Source organism: Solanum verrucosum, unplaced genomic scaffold (assembly GCF_900185275.1).
Source record: "Solanum verrucosum unplaced genomic scaffold, falcon-dt-bn FXZP01000058.1, whole genome shotgun sequence".
Lineage (NCBI taxonomy): Eukaryota > Viridiplantae > Streptophyta > Magnoliopsida > Solanales > Solanaceae > Solanum > Solanum verrucosum.
The window spans coordinates 803806-821820 of record NW_026020303.1 but is presented as its reverse complement, the minus strand read 5'-3'; the positions used below and the strand labels follow the sequence as shown (position 1 = coordinate 821820).

General features: G+C 31.9%; 1 protein-coding gene across 1 annotated transcript; it reads right to left on the bottom strand.

Moving 5' to 3' along the window:
• Positions 1 to 8897: 8897 nt before the first annotated feature.
• On the bottom strand, positions 8898 to 15858 carry LOC125835028 (putative potassium transporter 12). The gene is made up of 9 exons (XM_049514167.1): positions 15352 to 15858; positions 14101 to 14329; positions 13748 to 13996; positions 12878 to 12928; positions 12004 to 12264; positions 11458 to 11510; positions 11241 to 11355; positions 10861 to 11115; positions 8898 to 10214 (listed from the first exon to the last, which is right to left on the bottom strand). Exons 1-9 carry the CDS (start codon positions 15625 to 15627, stop codon positions 9157 to 9159), a joined length of 2547 nt encoding a protein of 848 aa, XP_049370124.1. The 5' UTR covers positions 15628 to 15858; the 3' UTR covers positions 8898 to 9156.
• Positions 15859 to 18015: the final 2157 nt, after the last annotated feature.

The following is an 18015-nucleotide window of genomic DNA, read 5'->3' as shown; positions in this document are numbered from 1 at the left end:
AAACACCAAAATCAAATTACTTCGATTTGATTTGATTTTTTGGTATTTATATCCATCCCTAGGTGGAATAGTATAGTTTTTGAGGTATTTTTGGATGAATTTGGTGCTTGAATTCAAGGAAGGAGATGCAATTAGTTTTTTGTATAATAGTGTATAAAATTGAATATTATTATATATTAATGTATAAATACCGTTTATAATTTAAAATACTATATATAGTGTGTATAATATTGTATATCAAGTTTTAAAACGCTTTTGTTGTAATGACCCATATTTTTAAGGGTATTGGCGGAAAATTCCTTATATTTATCTACGTATTTATTAGTCGTTAATTTGAAAAATAAATAATGATATGAAAATAATGATGATAATTATCATATTAAAGTTATTAGATAAAATAGTTTGAGAATATGGGATTTCAGTTTGGCTATTACGAAGCTATTGTTTAGCATATGTTTGAATCCTAATTTAATTATGCAGGTTTTGATTTTAATTTATGATATGAATATTAATTTATTAGGCACAATATTCATTAATAAGTTTATGGGATGGTAATATCAAGATGCGCTTAGTGTAGATGTTAAGATTTAACTTTAAGTTTAAAATTTAATGAAATTGATATTTGAACTGATTTTTTATCCAAAAATTAAATATAGCAATATGGGTGTCATTATCATCATAATTGTATTCTTATGAGGATTATATATCTGAACAAATGTTGACCATCTGAAAGCATTACACAAGGGCAAATTTGGAATTTGATGTTTGAGCTTCCATTAGAGGCAAGCAGAGATATCTTACTTCTTTAAAGTGTTAGTTTTAATGTACTAAATAAATATAAGGGTAATGGATAATCAAGGGTCCCGTATTAATTAGATAACGAGCATTTATGTGGATACTAATATCATATCATTGGGGGATTTACATGAAATTGATTATTGGTTGATAGTATCCCAAAAGTTGTGATACGATTGAATTGTTAAGACTTGTGAATTATGTAAACCTGATGGTGATTGGTGATCCTTAGTTGCAGGATTGATTAATGAACTCATATTATATATTTGTTCATACATATTCATATCACTCTTATTGTTGCATGATGATTATTGGTTGATAGTGTCCTTTGAGTCATTTATGAGACTCGTATTCTCATTATGCCGATGAAAGATGATTCTGGCAAGTGACATCATGCAAAACCGGTGAAAAATAATTCCGGCGAGTGTAATTATGTTGATGAAAAATAATTTCGGTGAGTATTATTATGTCAATGGGAAATAATTCGGGCAGGTATATGAACCTCATGAGTCCCCTGGGTCCTGACTATCTGATAGAGGAAGCGGTGTATATCGAATTTTTGCCAATGCATTACATTTAACCTACATAGCATTTCATATTGATTTGGTATTGAGTTGTTGAGATGATTGTGGTATTGATTTGATTTGATATATCTGAGACACGTTGTGTTATCATCAGTTACAATAGTTTTAAAAATGTATGTTTAAATTGTTATGTTAAAGTGATTTATTTTATGAAGTAATTATACTTTTGGAAAATGAATATTTTAGAATACACATGGTTATCGCTTCTAAGAAAGATTAGTAATCAAAATTTGTTGAGTACACGTGTTTTTCATTCACTCTATACTTGTTGCACCTTTTTACATTCAGGAAGTAAGCCAGATACTAGAGGTACTTGACTTGTTGTGAGTGAGATTTCTGATTGTTAGAATTCAAAGTGAGCTTCTTTCTCTTCAGCTTCTTTATTTTTTGTCGTATTTCCTTCTAGACGGCTATTTTAATTTTCAGACTTGTTTCATATTTAATAGATGCTCTTGTACTGATGTCACCAGATCCTTGGGTAGTTTGATTTTAACTCGTTTATCCTGCACTTATACAAGTTAGTTGCTTAATTAAATATTATTTCTGCATTAGCTAAAATCTTAGTTGGTAATAAAGGAACAAAATTCGCCTATTGGGTAATAAGTGCCCTCACAACCTAATGAAAATTTGAATCGTAACATTTGTAAAAATAAGTATATGAAAGTTTCGTATATTGTTGAATACCGGATGTATGTTGTTGTATATTGGATTGAATTTAAACTAAATATTTGTAATGTAAATTTTGCGATAAATTTTTACAATATAAGTTAAATAATTTTTTTTAAAAAAATCCTAATTCTTATTGGTTATGCACTGATTAAGAGCCCGCCACGTAAAGTAAGAAAAGACCATGTGAACATAAATAATGGATGAAAAAAGAGTTCATATTTTCTACCCAATAACATTTTTTGTGTGTTCTACAAGAAAAAGTTAACGTCCCCCGTTAAATATGTTATCGGATTCTCTCAAAATATTAAAAATCTACATAACCACTTAAAAAGTGTGTTATGCGGACGTCCATGTAGTTTTTGGAGGTTTGCTTGGAAAAAATTGTCTATATGCTATACATATTTGAGAAAATTGTATATAATAACAAACTATTAATTTAAATTAAATGTTATAAATATAATTTGATTTAAATGTACCCCATAGCAAACTGTTGCTATTTCACCTCTCTCCTGGTGAATCTCGCTCGCCACTCTCGTTCTCTCCCTCGCCTCTCTCGCTTTTTATACAAACGCAAATATATAAAATGTGTTTGTGTTTGTATAAAGCGAGAGAAAATTGCATATATACATATATTTTCGTTTCCCTCTCTCCCCTCTCCCAGATCTCGCTCGCCACTCTCCCAGATCTCGCTCGCTCACTCGCCTCTCTCACTTTATACAAAAACGCAAATGTATAAAATGTGTGTGTTTGTATAAAGCGAGAGAAAATTGTATATATACATTTATTTTAATTTTCCTCTCTCCCCTCTCCTAGATCTCACTCGCCACTCTCCCAGGTCTCGCTCGCTCACTCGCCTCTCTCACTTTATACAAACACAAATGTATACATTGTGTTTGTGTTTGTGTTTGTGTTTGTATAAAGCGAGAGAAAATTGTATATACAAATACAAATGCATATATTTTTGTCCTATACACTTATGATTATACAAATATGATCTTCCCTTGCCAAGTTTTCTTTTGTCTTTCTCTCTTTCTCGCTTTATACAAAAACAAATTATACAATTGATCTTTTGTATATGTATACCAAAGAAGATTATACAACTGCTTTCTTTTGTATAGTATAGCAAAATTATACAACTGCTTTCTTTTGTATATGTATAGCGAAATATACATATTTATGTTTGCTATTGAGCGCAATCATGCAAATTATAGCTATAACATACAAATAAGATTTTTGTGTTTGCTATATGTGAAAGTTGTTCTACATATTTTATGGTCCATGCCCAAACTCAATAGGAGAAAAATTGAAGCCCAACAAAGTTGATTTTGCATGTCTAAGTAGAGGCCTAAAGAGAGTTCTAGAAGAGAAACTTTTCAAATAAAAAACATATCTCAAATAGCACAAGACTGAAATCCTACTTTTATGAAAATAATAAATAGAAAAAACCTTAAATAAAAAACTTTAAATTTGAACTAAGAAACATTTAAATTAGAAAAATTCTAAACTGAAAAAATAAGTAAGTCAAACTTCTTCCCGAACAAATAAGGAAAGAAGTGCCAAAAGAAAATTCTTTGACTTCTTGGGCACCAAAATCTCATGTGTAATGCTCCGTCAATGTGCCTGCTTCAGCGTGTTTCGGGAAAAAAATTAGAATCTATTTCCTTTGTTCTACTTTAATTTAATTAGTTTAAGAAAATTTTAAAAAAATTATTTCTTTTTTTCTATTTTAATTTAATTAGTATATAATTTTTTCAAAATTATGAAATCCGTTTTAGCTATGACTTTTAGTTTTAAATTTAAGACCGGGACGTACCTGCTTCAGCGTGTTTTGGAAAAAACTTTTAAGAATTTTTTTCCTTTGTTCTACTTTAATTTAATTAGTGCATAAATCTTTCGAAATTATGGAATCCGTTTTGGCTATGACTTTTAGTTTTAAATTCGAGACTTCACGCCTACATGTCTACTTTAGCGTGTTTCGGAAAAACTTTTTAAAAAAATTATTTCTTTTGTTCTACTTTAATTTAATTAGTGTAAACTTTTTTTGAAATTATGAAATCTGGTTTAGCTAAGACTTTTAGTTTTGAATTCATATTCTTTAGTTATAGTTTTATTATTTTGAATGTCGGTAATATTTATTTATATCTTGTAACTACTTTGTGTAAAAAAATCGACGATCCGTGACGAAAAATACTTAAATCATGGAGATCTTAATGGACCTCTTCACATTAAATTTGCGTAGACAAAAAGTAATTAACAACTTAAGTATTTAAAAATCATATTAGAATTCAATCAACTTTCTAAATTTTATTTATATCACATAAATTAAAATAAATTAATACTAAGATATTGGGACCGTGCTGACACGGGCACCTCTATCTAGTTACAATAAGAAAAATCAGTTTCTTGAACTCTCTTTGGGCCTCCATTTGGACATACAAAATCAATTCCTTTTGGGCCTCAATCGCCTCCTCTTGGATTTGGGCCTTGGACCATGAATATGTGTAACATTTATCTTATTTTTGGCTCTTTTTCCACAATTAACTTCTTGATCTTTTTTAAGGGAAAATTAGCAAATTATTCATAATTTCTAACATAATTATTAAAAACATCTACACTTTAAAATAATTATTGAAAATGTCGATATGTCAATATTTTAGCAAATATAATGTATCTTAATATAATCAATTTACTTTCCTTTTATTTCTCAAATCAATCCCACATTGGACTCATTTTTACCCCATTATCCACTTTCACCTTTTTCTTGGTTTTTACTCCAATTCCTCCTTTCCCTCTCTCTCTTTTGATAGGTAACATTTTTTTTTTCAATTATTTTCAGAAATTCTTAAAAATCTCCCAAAAGATATTCACAACAATCCATTGATTTAGGTATGTATTTTTTTTAAAATGTATTTTATTGATTTGCATCTGTTTAAAACTTTCAATGTGTTTGCTTATATAATTGCTTAGTAAATCCTCTATTTTCGATTAGGATTTTTTATAAGAAAAATTCAGAATTATTCTCTAATGGTGGATTCAAAGAGGACTACAAGAGGTATTCCATTTAATGATTGATTTTTCAACGATTTTTTCGTCTTTTGATCTTTGTATCACTCAAGGACAAGTCGATAACATAGGATCGACAACAAGAATGGTGGAAGAAAGCAGATCTAAGCATCTACATGACCCTATTCACATGCAAAATCTTCCTCAATTACATTATATAATTATTATCAATAGCAAGGACACAAACAATGAAAAGAAGAGAAAACGATAGGTTCTTCGTCTACCAGTAGTGAAGTCGAAAAGGCTGATGAAGATCAAATGGTGGGTGAACAACTTCATCAAGATAAAATTGCTTTATGTGCATATGTATTCCCTTGTTTCCTTTCAAATTTAAATAACTTGGGAATATAATATGTATTCCTTTTTGTAAAAAAATTACTTATGTTTGGATTCAACTCATAACTAAAGTACATTGTATGTATGCCATCAAATTTTGTAATCTTATCTTCATTTTGTTTTCATACTATGAATTGGATACCATACAACTTTTATAGTTCATAATATCATTTTGTTGGAATCCTGTAGAATACAACATATTTTGTATGTTTTTTTGTCTGTATGCTTGTTAGTTTTGTATTTATGTCATCAAATTGTATTCATCTTCAGAAACGGATACAAACTTAGTAGTTCATAATAGTATCTTTGCAGCTGATTGTGTAGAATACAACATAATTTTTATTTAGATACAATTTTTGTAGTACATAATATTATTTTGTGGAGACTATGTGGAATACAACATATTTTTTGTTATATTGCTTCTTATTTTGTATTTCTAACTGTATGTCATCAAAAGCTTTGTATTTCTACCCTCGCAATGTATCTCAATATCTCTCTATTTAAATCTCAGCTTAAAAGTTTTAAAATGTTCTCTCCCATGATTTTCTCCTTTCTGTTATTAACTAATTGTATTCTTCAAAATTAAACAAATGAAAAAGAAATACATAATCAGCCCTATAACAAAAGAAAATATTGTCATTTTTAATAAATATTGAAAGTGTGGTTAAGGAGTCCTATTAAATGCTAAAATATTGACATTTTGAAAATTTTCCCTTTTTTTAAGGAAAAATTTTCAAAACAATAATATTTTAGCATCTAATAGCATTCCTTGTCAACACTTTCAATATTTATTTAAAATGTCAATATTTTGGTTTGTTATAATGTTGTCTATATTTATTTAATTTGAAAGAATTCAAATTTTTAATAACAGAACAGAGAGAATCATGAGAGAAAATATTTCCCTTAGTTTTTGATCCTTAGTTGTTTGAACTTTTTTAAATGTAATTTTATCTTAAAATGTATTCTGATGAGCTTCTTTAAATATTATTTTGTGTATTCGGATGAACTTCTTTAAATATAATTTTATGTATTCGGATGAACTTCTTTTTACAAACTGAGCACGATAAATACTCATTTCAATTGAAAAGTTAGACCATACAATTCAAAACCTGATTGTATACCATTAGGACGAATACAAATTCAAAGCTAAATACAAACTAGCTGGTATACAAAGTGATATTGAAAATACAAAATGAGTCAAATAAAATACAAAATCTATTTTACTAATGCAATTAGTATGAATACCTATATAATGAATACGTAAATAAATTGTATTTTGGTTAATCAGAATAGAAAATGAATATAAAATCAAATCTAAATACAAATTATTTGGTATACAAAGTGATATTGAAAATACAAAATGAGCAAAATAAACTACGAATTTTGTTTTATTGATGCAATTAGGAAGGATACCTGTATAACACAAATAAACTGTATTTTGGTTATTTAGAATTGAGAATGAATACGAAATCAAATACAAATACTAAACTTGATGGTATACAATTAGGACGAATACGAAATCAAATCTAAATACAAACTATTTGGTATACAAAGTGATATTTTAAATACAAAATTAGTAAAATAAAATAAAAAGTTTGTTTTACATATGCAATTAGGATGAATACCTAAATAATGAATACGTAAATAAATTGTATTTTAATTATTTAGAATTGAGAATGAATGGGCAATTAAGCACTTCGATACAACAATTGATTCAACAAGTTCCATGGATTCAATAAGAGTCTTTTCGGAACCATCCATAGAGTGGCGGCAGAGATCTGGAACCCGACAGGGAAACTGCTCGAGCCCAATAGGCAGAGAAGTTGTGGAGTAGGTCTGACTCCTGATCAGACGTAAGAGAGAACTAATCGGTTATTGTACCCCAATTTGCACGAAGAGTTGCCAAATATTGAAATCGTACAAGTAGAAGAAATTTCTTAACAAGTATAAGGGATAACAATGGTGGAAACAGTAGAGAGAGTGGAGAGATTTGGGGTAAAAATCTAGAGAGAAAATATTAGAATGTGAAGTCTTTTTTTTTAAACTTTTAACAGTAGTAGAATAGAAGAAATTTCTTAAACAAGTATAAGAGATAACAATGGTGGAAACAGTAGAGAGAGAGTGGAGAGATTTGGGGTAAAAACCTAGAGAGAGAATATTAGAATGTGGGGTCTTTTTTTTCTAACTTTTAACCGGTAGTAGAGTCAAACTAGGTAACTGATTTAAGAAATAAAAGGATAGTAAATTCATTATATTATGATACATTATATTTGCTAAAATAATGACATAATGACATTTTCAATAATTATTTTATAATATAGATGTTTTAGCTAATTATGTTAGGAATTTTGACTACTTTACTAATTTTCCCTTTTTGTAATTGAAATTCATCAACTTTAATAAAGGTATGCCACCATGTATGTTATCAAATTACGCATGTCTTTAATCATGCTAATGCATGCATTGAAGCCTCTTGTATTACTAATATCATGTATTTTCATGCATTAGTTTCATCGAATAGTTATACATATTTTTTAATGCACTCTATCAAACGTCTGTTATCTAGAAAATAATAATTAAAAGAATGGATAAGAAATTTTAACGGGGACATTCACTTTACTTGTATGGTGCACAAGAAAATGTGTTGTAATATATATATATATATATAAAACGTGTGACTCTATTTAGTATCAAAAAATAATATTCTTTTTCATCCATTATTTGTGCTCACATGGCCTTTTCTTACCCCATTGGCTCTAGACTCTATTTAGTATCTAAGAATTCTTATTTTTTTCATTCATTATTTGTGCTCACATGGCCTTTTCTTACCCCATTTAGGTTCCGGACTCCGTTTTAGTATCTAAAAATTATTTATATTATAGCGCTCTTTAATATCCTTATTAAAACATTGTTTGATATTTTTAATCATGATAAGAGGGGTTGCTTAGAATTTAGATGATAAACATCCTCTACCACTTAGAAAGTAACAGTGATTTGGGGGAAAACAAAGAAGTAATAAATGTTTTCTTTTAACTTATTGGAGTAAGTACCTTCTAGAATGAGGCTCCTCTCCATTACTCATTCTCTTCCCTTCCCCGAGTTCTTACTTAGATGGGAGCCACAAGTCATAATTAAAAATTAAAGATTGAGATTAATTATCTAAATCAAGGTTCTAACAATAATTAGAAAAACAATCAATTTGTATATTTACTTCTGAAAAAAAAAAAAGGTCAATCTCATAATTCTAGCAAAAATATCTCATTCATAAATTTAGAAAGAAAAAAAACCGTATAGGAAGACATCAATAACAACATACGAGTGTAATATCTTAAGTAGGTATGAAGAGGATTGTGTGTATGCAACTTTCCACCCTACCTTGTCAAAGTTTAGAGACTATTTCCGATAAATCATTGGCTCAAGACATAAAGGGAGAATGAAACTAAAAGTATCTAAAGAATAGTCCACATTTTTTTTTCTTTTGGGCCAAAAAAAAAAAAAGGGTGAGAATCATTTACAGCAAAAGCCTATACTACAGGAAGATGGCAAGTACATCCATGAGCAGAAAATAATTAATAGACAATCACTTGAAGATGCAAGAGTGTGGTATGTTTTTGAAACATCATGCTTTCTTTTATGCCTTGAAAATTTTGGCATCAAGAAATTCTAATGTGTAGTTATACAAGTAGCTAGCTAGTATGTGGCACCAAGATCAAACCATGTATGTCATTCCTACTTGGATAATATTCATGTGAGGAACGCGCATTGTTGCAGCACCTCCTCTACAATTCTTCCTCATGAATGCATAGAAGTAATTTATGCTTAATTTCTTGATGAACCAAGAGTTTTTCTTTGCCCTCACGTCCCCGTGTCCAAGCAAGTATGTAAATCCAGATTCTGTGGCTTCTCGGAGAGCAGAGAGCTCATATTCCAGACTAGGATCTTCATCAACTGGCATAACACTGGCTGGTAACGTCAGGGATGCTTCTGATGTTGATGCTCCTGAAGTTTCCATTCTTTGATCACACATTAATGGAATCTTAAGCTCGTCCATCCCATCACCATCACCATCTTGTATTTCAGACTCATCCCTTGACCTCACAGAAATGCTATCAAGGTCTGGTTGATTCAGGTTGATTTCCAAAGCAACATCCAGGGCCTCCTTTCTTAGAAACTTCTCAAGGCTATCTACCAAAAGTTGCTCAAATGCATGATGATCCTCTTTTCTGACATCTTTATAGCCATATCTAGCTACACAACGGAACATATGATAGTCCTTCGGGCCAACCCTTCGAAACAAGAACCTTTCTTCCTGAGGGACAACAGGTACTGGCACATATTTGATGCAGACAAAGACTATCACAGAGTGAATAGCTGGAAGATCTAATAGAAACTGAGCAAAAATAGAGGGAATGCCTTGAACCAGCTCATTGTATAGTAAACCAATCCCAGGTACCCTTACCGTCCCAAGAGAAGAGCCAAGCTCATGCATGAAATCCATTGAAATCTTCTGCTTGACCTCACTCTGGTACTTCAAGACACTCCCATAGTTCCAAATATACATCACACAGAGGAACCAAGAGGCAAAAACTAGCGGAAGCCAACCACCCTCGAAGAGCTTGGATAGAACAGCAGACATATAAATAAGCTCTATAGTTCCAAATATAAGTGGAAACAAGATAGCCAGAAACAAATTTGTTTGCCATATCAGTAGCATTACGACTGTAACCAAAGTCGTGCTAACCATCATGACACCAACTTCAGCTATGCCTGCAATAGAGAAGGATAACTTCATAGTGCATATGCTCAAGTGAGGATATCTAGTAATGATTGGAACTCATTTCCATACTCAATAACTTGAATGAATAATTCAATAGAAAAATGAAACAGCACTCAAATGCCAAGGAGCAAGCACCCCTAGAACTTTTCTCTTTTCTTTCTTTCATCTCTCTTTTCTTCTCCGGAAACGTTTGTTATAATATATTGGTATAGCTAGAGCTGCTTGAGGAAGCGAATGTGGAAGAAGGAATGCAATTGAAAGGGAGGAAAAACAACGCTGATTCAAGCAAGTACACCTATCAGTTTTATTTTGTATGATACTGTTTGACTATAAACAGAGTCAAGAAAGAAAGAAGGAATTTGACACATAAGATGTATACCAAAACTGCCCTTAGTATTTTGTGGTCTTCAACATGTCATGCCACTTCTTAGGAGAGCATCACGTTAAGGGAAAAATGGAATATTAAGATTAAAGAGTTTCCCAATATAGTATATATCAATCTTTCTAAAATGGACAAAAAAGGGAAAGAGTTCCATATAGAATGGAAAGAAAGGATGGAGCATTATTAACTAAATACTGAAAAATCTTTTGTTCGTTTGAAGAAAATCCACAAAGTTGCTAAAATGAGGTACCAACCATAGGCATTAGATATGTCTGTCGTGCTCTGGAAGGCAGCAACCACAAGCATGCACATTATCATCAAAAACCAATTAATGACAGGAATGTAAATTTGACCCATGTGCCTCTTTGAGGTGTGAATAATCTTCAATCTTGGGAAGCATCCAAGAGCCATAGCTTGCTTAACACATGAAAATGAAGCAGATATCATGGCCTGGCTGGCAATTATAGCAGCTACTGTTGCTAACCCAAAAACTGGCCAAAAGAGACCATCTGTTGTTGAAAAAAACTTCTAGTGTCAAAGAAGTACTCAAAAATCAAAACCGTTGAACATTTGAATCTCGAGAAAAAGGAAGCAGCAAAGAGAATATTTAGAAGCTTCCTCTTAGCACTAATACCTGGCACAGAATCATAAAATATTCTCTCAGATGAATTTGGGAATTTCATTAGATAAGCAGCTTGGCCGAAGTAGGCCAAAAAAAGGCAGGGGAACACTATGCTTGTGAAAGCAATCTGCAGCAGTCAACTTAAATCAGAATGGAAACAAATCCTGCAGTCATCATAATTAAGGTAGCTAGCTGAAACTTCAAGTGAGGGCACAATAAAGAAAAATACCTGTATAGACTTCACAGAGAAATGACCTAAATCAGCAAACATTGCTTCCGCTCCTGCAACCATTCATTAAATAACATATCAACTTACCAACAACAGCTACTACTACCATACTTCAATCCCAAACTAGTTTGGCTCGTCTACAGAATACTTCTACCTGTTCCACTCTATTCAGGCCCATTTTATTCCAATACTTGATAATTTGTCTTTAAAGAAAATGTGTTCTATAAAACTAAATGGAAGCATTTGCTAGAGCAGCCAGGAGAAAAGAATGTTCATTGCTTTTGAAAATTGTTCCAATCCTTGTTTCTTATGAATCAGACAATGCATGCTTGCACCTTTTAGAAGATAAGGAATTCTTAGGCGCCAACGAAAACTTTGCAAATGTCTCGATCATCATACTTCCCGTAAGTCCGTTACACACAGAATAAGACAAGAAAAGAAGGCAGCTCCATATAGGTGTATATAAAGTGAAAACTCGGATATTTCATGCACTAAACTAATTTAGGAACTTTAGACCATACAAAAGGAGAAAAGAATTTATTATACCTGTGATGCATAAAACACAGCCACCAAGAGCTGACCATCCATTGATTGAGTTCTTCTTGAAGAACAGATATATATAAGCTGGATTTAAAGCCCTTAAGACAGTTACATCATGCTTCAGAAGATTATAAACTCCTATAGCCCCTAGACTGAAGAACCATAAAGCCAGGGCAGGTGCAAATGTAAATCCCACTTTGCTTGACCCATATCGCTGTATACTGAACAATACGCCAAGGATGATAATTGAAGTGAAAACAAGAGCATCTGCAAGCAACATTAATAGGGTGTTACAAATATTACTACCATGCTACATCTCGTCATGATTGTTGGATATTAAAATGTTCGTGCAAAGAATTTGCACTGAGAACTTCAACGCATTTCATTGGAGAATATTTAAAATGAAGCCTGTAATTGTAGATATACTGAACTGGCAAATTCTGCCGTTCCACTAAGATTAAAGGTGGTGATTTTCCATATTGCATGAGACCTTTGTTTCACCGCAGTAGATTAATAGCTAGAAGAGCTATTTAAAACGACTGAAATTTTTCTATTGTTGTCTTGGATAGCACTGGAATATTCTTTTATGTCGTGTAGTTTCCCTGAATCAAGCCAGGTATCATAATTCTGTCTACCAGTTTTCTATATTGTCCCTTTTGTTCCATGTTGAGATAGAACCTTAATTTATCACTCGTTTTTACGTAGATTTGGCACCCTATTTATCACTCATTGTTATGTAGTTTCGGCACCGTAAAACTGATAGCTAGAAAAGGCATGCTATTTGTAACCAATTTAGCATTTCCCAATATAGCACAAATTTTGCAGTTTAATTCTCAGAAGTAGCTAGTAGCAGCAATTACAAGAAGAAAAGAAAACTCACTTGTGCCAAATCCCGGGACCCTACCTTGCAGCCCACTTACAGCAGACATAACTGCAAGAAATGAGGATCATTAAGAGACTGGATTGGTTACAAAGAGCACTGTCAAATTAGAGAACTAATTATGGTGCCAGACAACTAAAAAGCATAGTCAGAATCCTATTTTAGGGGATCTGGGTCACACAACAAGCTTATGAGGAACTAGAAAGCGCAAATGATGAATAATTGCAGAACCCATAATTCTAGTCTTCTAGAAGACTTCTGCACAAGTAAGATGGAATTTCGAGGCTATTATCATATTAGCTAGCTCTAGGGTGTTCCTTTCTATTGACTGTTTTTTACTGAGGACCTCAATATTTCACATCATCCACTAGTCCACTTCAATATGTAAACAGAAATTTAGGGAATCAGAATCAAAATTGTCCATCATATGCCAGTGATTGAGTGGACCACAAGTACAGTTAAAATCAGTCTTTTGTTGATATTCTCCTTCACCTTTGAGCTAAATGAAAACCCCCTTTTCCAAATTAACTTGGTCATCAAGTTATTATGGCAACTTTGTTCCCCACAAGAACATCAAGTCAAACATACATTTTACCCCTGAATTTTACAACTGCCCAGTAATATTTCTTAAATAGATGGCATAATTTCATTTCTCCCTGCCTATTCTTCCACTCTGCCCCTGTTAGGTATATACTATTAACCCCCAACAAAAAATAGTGATAAGCATTGTAATGAAAACGGAGAAGATCAAAACTGGTCATTAAAATGTTCACTCATGCTTGGTTTTTGGCCACTTATTGAGAATTTTAGCAAAGTTGCTTCTGAACCTTTCAAGGACAACCAAAAATGTAAAGAAAAAAAGAAGAATACCTGATATTGCTGGGGTCAAGATACCATCACCTATGATCATTGATGTTCCCATCAGAACCAATAGCAAGACAAGGGTTTTCAGAGAAGATTTACGTTCCAAGACTTCCTTTATATTTAAAGCCCTTTGCAGTTCTGGAGTAGGTAACTTGAGCTTAAAACTTGAGATGTGTTCATCAGCTGGCTGTCGATTGGGAAGAAGGTTGACATTTGCATACCTGCAGATCAATGAATACAGTGCAAATGTTCCTCCTGACATCAAAATTATTTCAGTTGTTAAGGAAACCATCATTTCCCAGATGATAAGCACATGAAAAGTCATAAACGGAAGACCCTTGTAGGAATAAATAATATACCTTCTCCACTGTCATTAGCCTTGAGCACTATAAATACATATTTCATTAGTGGAATGAGAGCAATTGTGTATAACACAATGGACAATGCCCCCAAGACATCAACTTCTGATGTGATGGGCACCTTGCTGAAAACGCCTGAGAAAACATATAAAGGGCTTGTGCCCATGTCACCATATACCACACCAAGCGTTTGAAATGCTAGAGCAAGTGTACTCAAAAGAGAAGACTCCTGATTTTTTGAAGAGACATAAATTAGTAAAGGAAGACGTAGACCCCTTGTAGAAACTCTTCCCCCCCCCCCCCCCTCCAAAATATATATATATATATATAAGTACAAGCTGATAGAAAAGCAAGCATTTGCATCCCTATGATTAGTATTATTATTATTTTTTGAAATTGGTAAATTGTATTCATCAGCATTAAGGGTATGTTGGCCACCTCCAAAAGAGAGCACTTACAAGCTTCCTATCAAATCTACAATCTGATCTACATCTTCAATACAAAGTAGCTAGTCAATACTCTGTAAATGTATGTTGCGTTGCTAATCATTATGCAGAACCAAAAGAGAAAAGTATACAAGTTTTTCTCAAAGTTTGACCTTAGCTCCATTACATCCATGCCATATATAAGGGGCCAAAACCTAGAAAAACTACTTCCAGAAACTGCTACAAATTATAGTTAAGTCAACTAAGGAATCGCCTTGGGCGAAAAGGAATAGAAAAAAGAGGGGAATAAAATTCCCTTGGCCTCTAAAAGTTGTTCTCAATACTCTTCCTCTTGAGTCATCCTTTTGAATATATAACTTCTTTCCCAATGATTGCACAAAAATTGCATATAATATGAACTCATATTTCATCCCTAAAGGAGAAGAACTGCAGTAAGTTGCTAGCATAAAACTAGTCAATTCTAATGAAATCACAAGAATAATATATATCAGCTAGCTATTCAAATTTGACAAACTTAAGAAGGAAATCTCGGAGATATAATCCTAAATTTCAAGTCAAAATTGCTGCACTAGAGAGCCCAGATAGCTTGCATTCATCCATTATAGAATCTTCACTTCATTTCCCATAAAGCATAAAGTTATCCAATCCCAAATGATATTAGGGTCCCACAGTGCTCTAATAAAGAAGTTTATTTGTTCATACTATTTCACAATGACCAATCAAACAAAACAATTGAAGAGGAAGATTAATACACAACAATAACTTACCCAGTGTAATCCCAGGCAAAATTTATAGTAATTTGTACCTTTTTATGGTGGCTTCCATGGGCAACAGAAATCTCCATGGCCTCAACATCAAAAGAATCAAGTCTTTTAGGTTTTTTAACCAATCTTCTCCTAACAGATCCATAACCTTGTTTAACAATTTCTTCATCACCAAAAAGTGACCATGATGGTGATGATTCAGAGTCCACTTCACTACCATCTACCCACCTTGTTGACCCTGTACTTCCTCCAGTAGTACATCTCCTCAACAAACCCACTCTATTACTTTTCTCTTCTTCAATCTCTTCTTCACCCATTCTTCTTCTTCTTTGTTACCACAATGAATGAATGAATGAACCAGATTTGTCACTCAAAACTTGATCATCAATAATTAATGTGATGTTTTGTCTCACTATCATACAGTATGATATCTTCTGAAATATCAATAATAAAACCTTTTTTTTGGTAAAATACATATTCCTTTCACTCACTTTCTGACTATTCAATAATCTTGAAACCTGTTGTAACTAGACCAGGGTCAGGGCGGCCGCCCTTGTATTGTTAGTTTAAATATGGTGTTTATTTTGCTTATTAAGTATTTAAGTAGATTTTGTTGTATTGTATCTTTAACTCAATTCTTAGTTCATAATGTAAAGTCTCATTTGCTTATCATTTAATTATTTTATTTTATTTTTTTATAGTAGTTCAATAGTAGGCTTTATTTATTTTTGTAGGTTTTCATTATTGATGTGTGACATTATGTAATAATGAAAATTAATATAATTTATTCAAACGTTATATTAATTAAAATAATATAATATTATAATGAAATAAATATAAATACATTATAAAATAAGTATGTATCAGTCATCTAAAACACATAGAACAATAAGTATTATTTTTTCATAGAGAATAACAGAATACACGAATTCATCGAAATTATTTTATTATCATAGTACTAGGACTAACTTTTTATATACTTGACTAATATTTTTATCTTCATTTAATTTAAAATTTGAAATCTTAAAATTCTCAATCGACTTCATAATCACTAGACAATGCCATTGATATTTTCCTCAGCATGATTTTTATTTTTGGGTCTGAATTTTGATGGGTAATAGTAGTACTACTAAATTACTCTATTATTTAGTGACAGCTTGTTTGATGTAGGTTGGTAGGCTGTAAAATAATAGCACGTGATAAATAGGTAGCTCCTTGGGATAAGAAATAGAGAATATTTGGGTTTGAGTCTCATTTTAAAGAATCACTGGTAAAATTATTCGCCCTTCACACGAGAATTTCATATCACATAATTTATAAAATAACACTTAAAATTTATCAATCATTAAAAATAAAACATTATATTATCTTACATACAAGATTTCGTAATAACGAACATTAATAATGTAAAGGAAAATGATAATTATAACATCTTACCATTTTAATCCTTCAATCAATCATCTTTAATTTTATTTTATAATTTATCCTTTTGTTTTTGAGAAGTGTTACTATTTGATATTTTTGGGAAATCAAATGAACATCAACCTTAGATATTAAATTTTCTAATAAATTAATAATTTCTAATTTAACGTTTCAATCACACCTCTTCCAATTCTTGGTGCCAATGATTGTAAATCAATATAAAACCCAACAAATGAGTTGGAGTTGAATCCCACAGGAAGCGGTACGTGTTTTAAATTCAATTAGGAAGTGCAAACGTGGTCTAATCAGTCATAGGAATAGAAATTATCGAAAAAGACATTTATCAAATTAAAGGGGTGACACGAATGTCAGATGGGGCTTTTGATTTTAATTATCAACTAAAAACAGTCACAAAAACTTCGAAATAACAATAGGGAGAAGGATTCTCGGGATGTGATCAATTATAGGCAAATATAAGTATATGGGTGATTGAAACTACTAGTAAATAGCTAAATATAAGTGAGTAGGCTAGACTATAAGGGAGATAGTTTTCTCTCGAACAACTACCCCGAATCAAGTGATTTCTTTCGAACATCAACAAGCATGACAATGAAGAGCAGCCCACACCTTAATTCATCCACTCTTTCGAGCTAGATAGGTAGGATTTGTTTTAGGATTTACTCTCTCGAGCTAAACTTGCTCAACCCAATACCCACAAATCATCAATCAATAATCTTAGTTCTAAAACCTCTCTCTCGAGCAAGCCAAGAACACAAAGATATAATCACATTTGCAACTACAATTCATATATCAAATCATAATTAATGATTAAACTCACTTCAAAATATCATTTAAACTAGTAATTAACAATACCTATAAACTAATTCAACCCATAATCACATTATCACACCCCAAGAATTGGGGTTTTAGCCAAACATCATAAAAAAGCAAAAACAAATACTGAATCGATTATCCATCAACTGGTAAGAGTGATTTAGTCGTTACAATGCTTCAATTTGTCGAATCTTCGAGACCCACTTCCAAATTCACCAAATTGAACTTCTCAAATTCTTCAAAACTATGAAAAACTATGGAGAAGGGTGTTATGAGCTAAATTTGTCTTATCCAACACTCAAAACTCTACTCAACATCCTAAAATAAATGTTCAAAAGCTAATTTATAGTCGCCAAAAATAAGCCACAAAAGACCGTTTGGCGAAGTAAGTCAGGCTTGCCGAACCACTCAGCGAGCCGCTAATTGATCTCTTCCATCGCCTTTTGCCT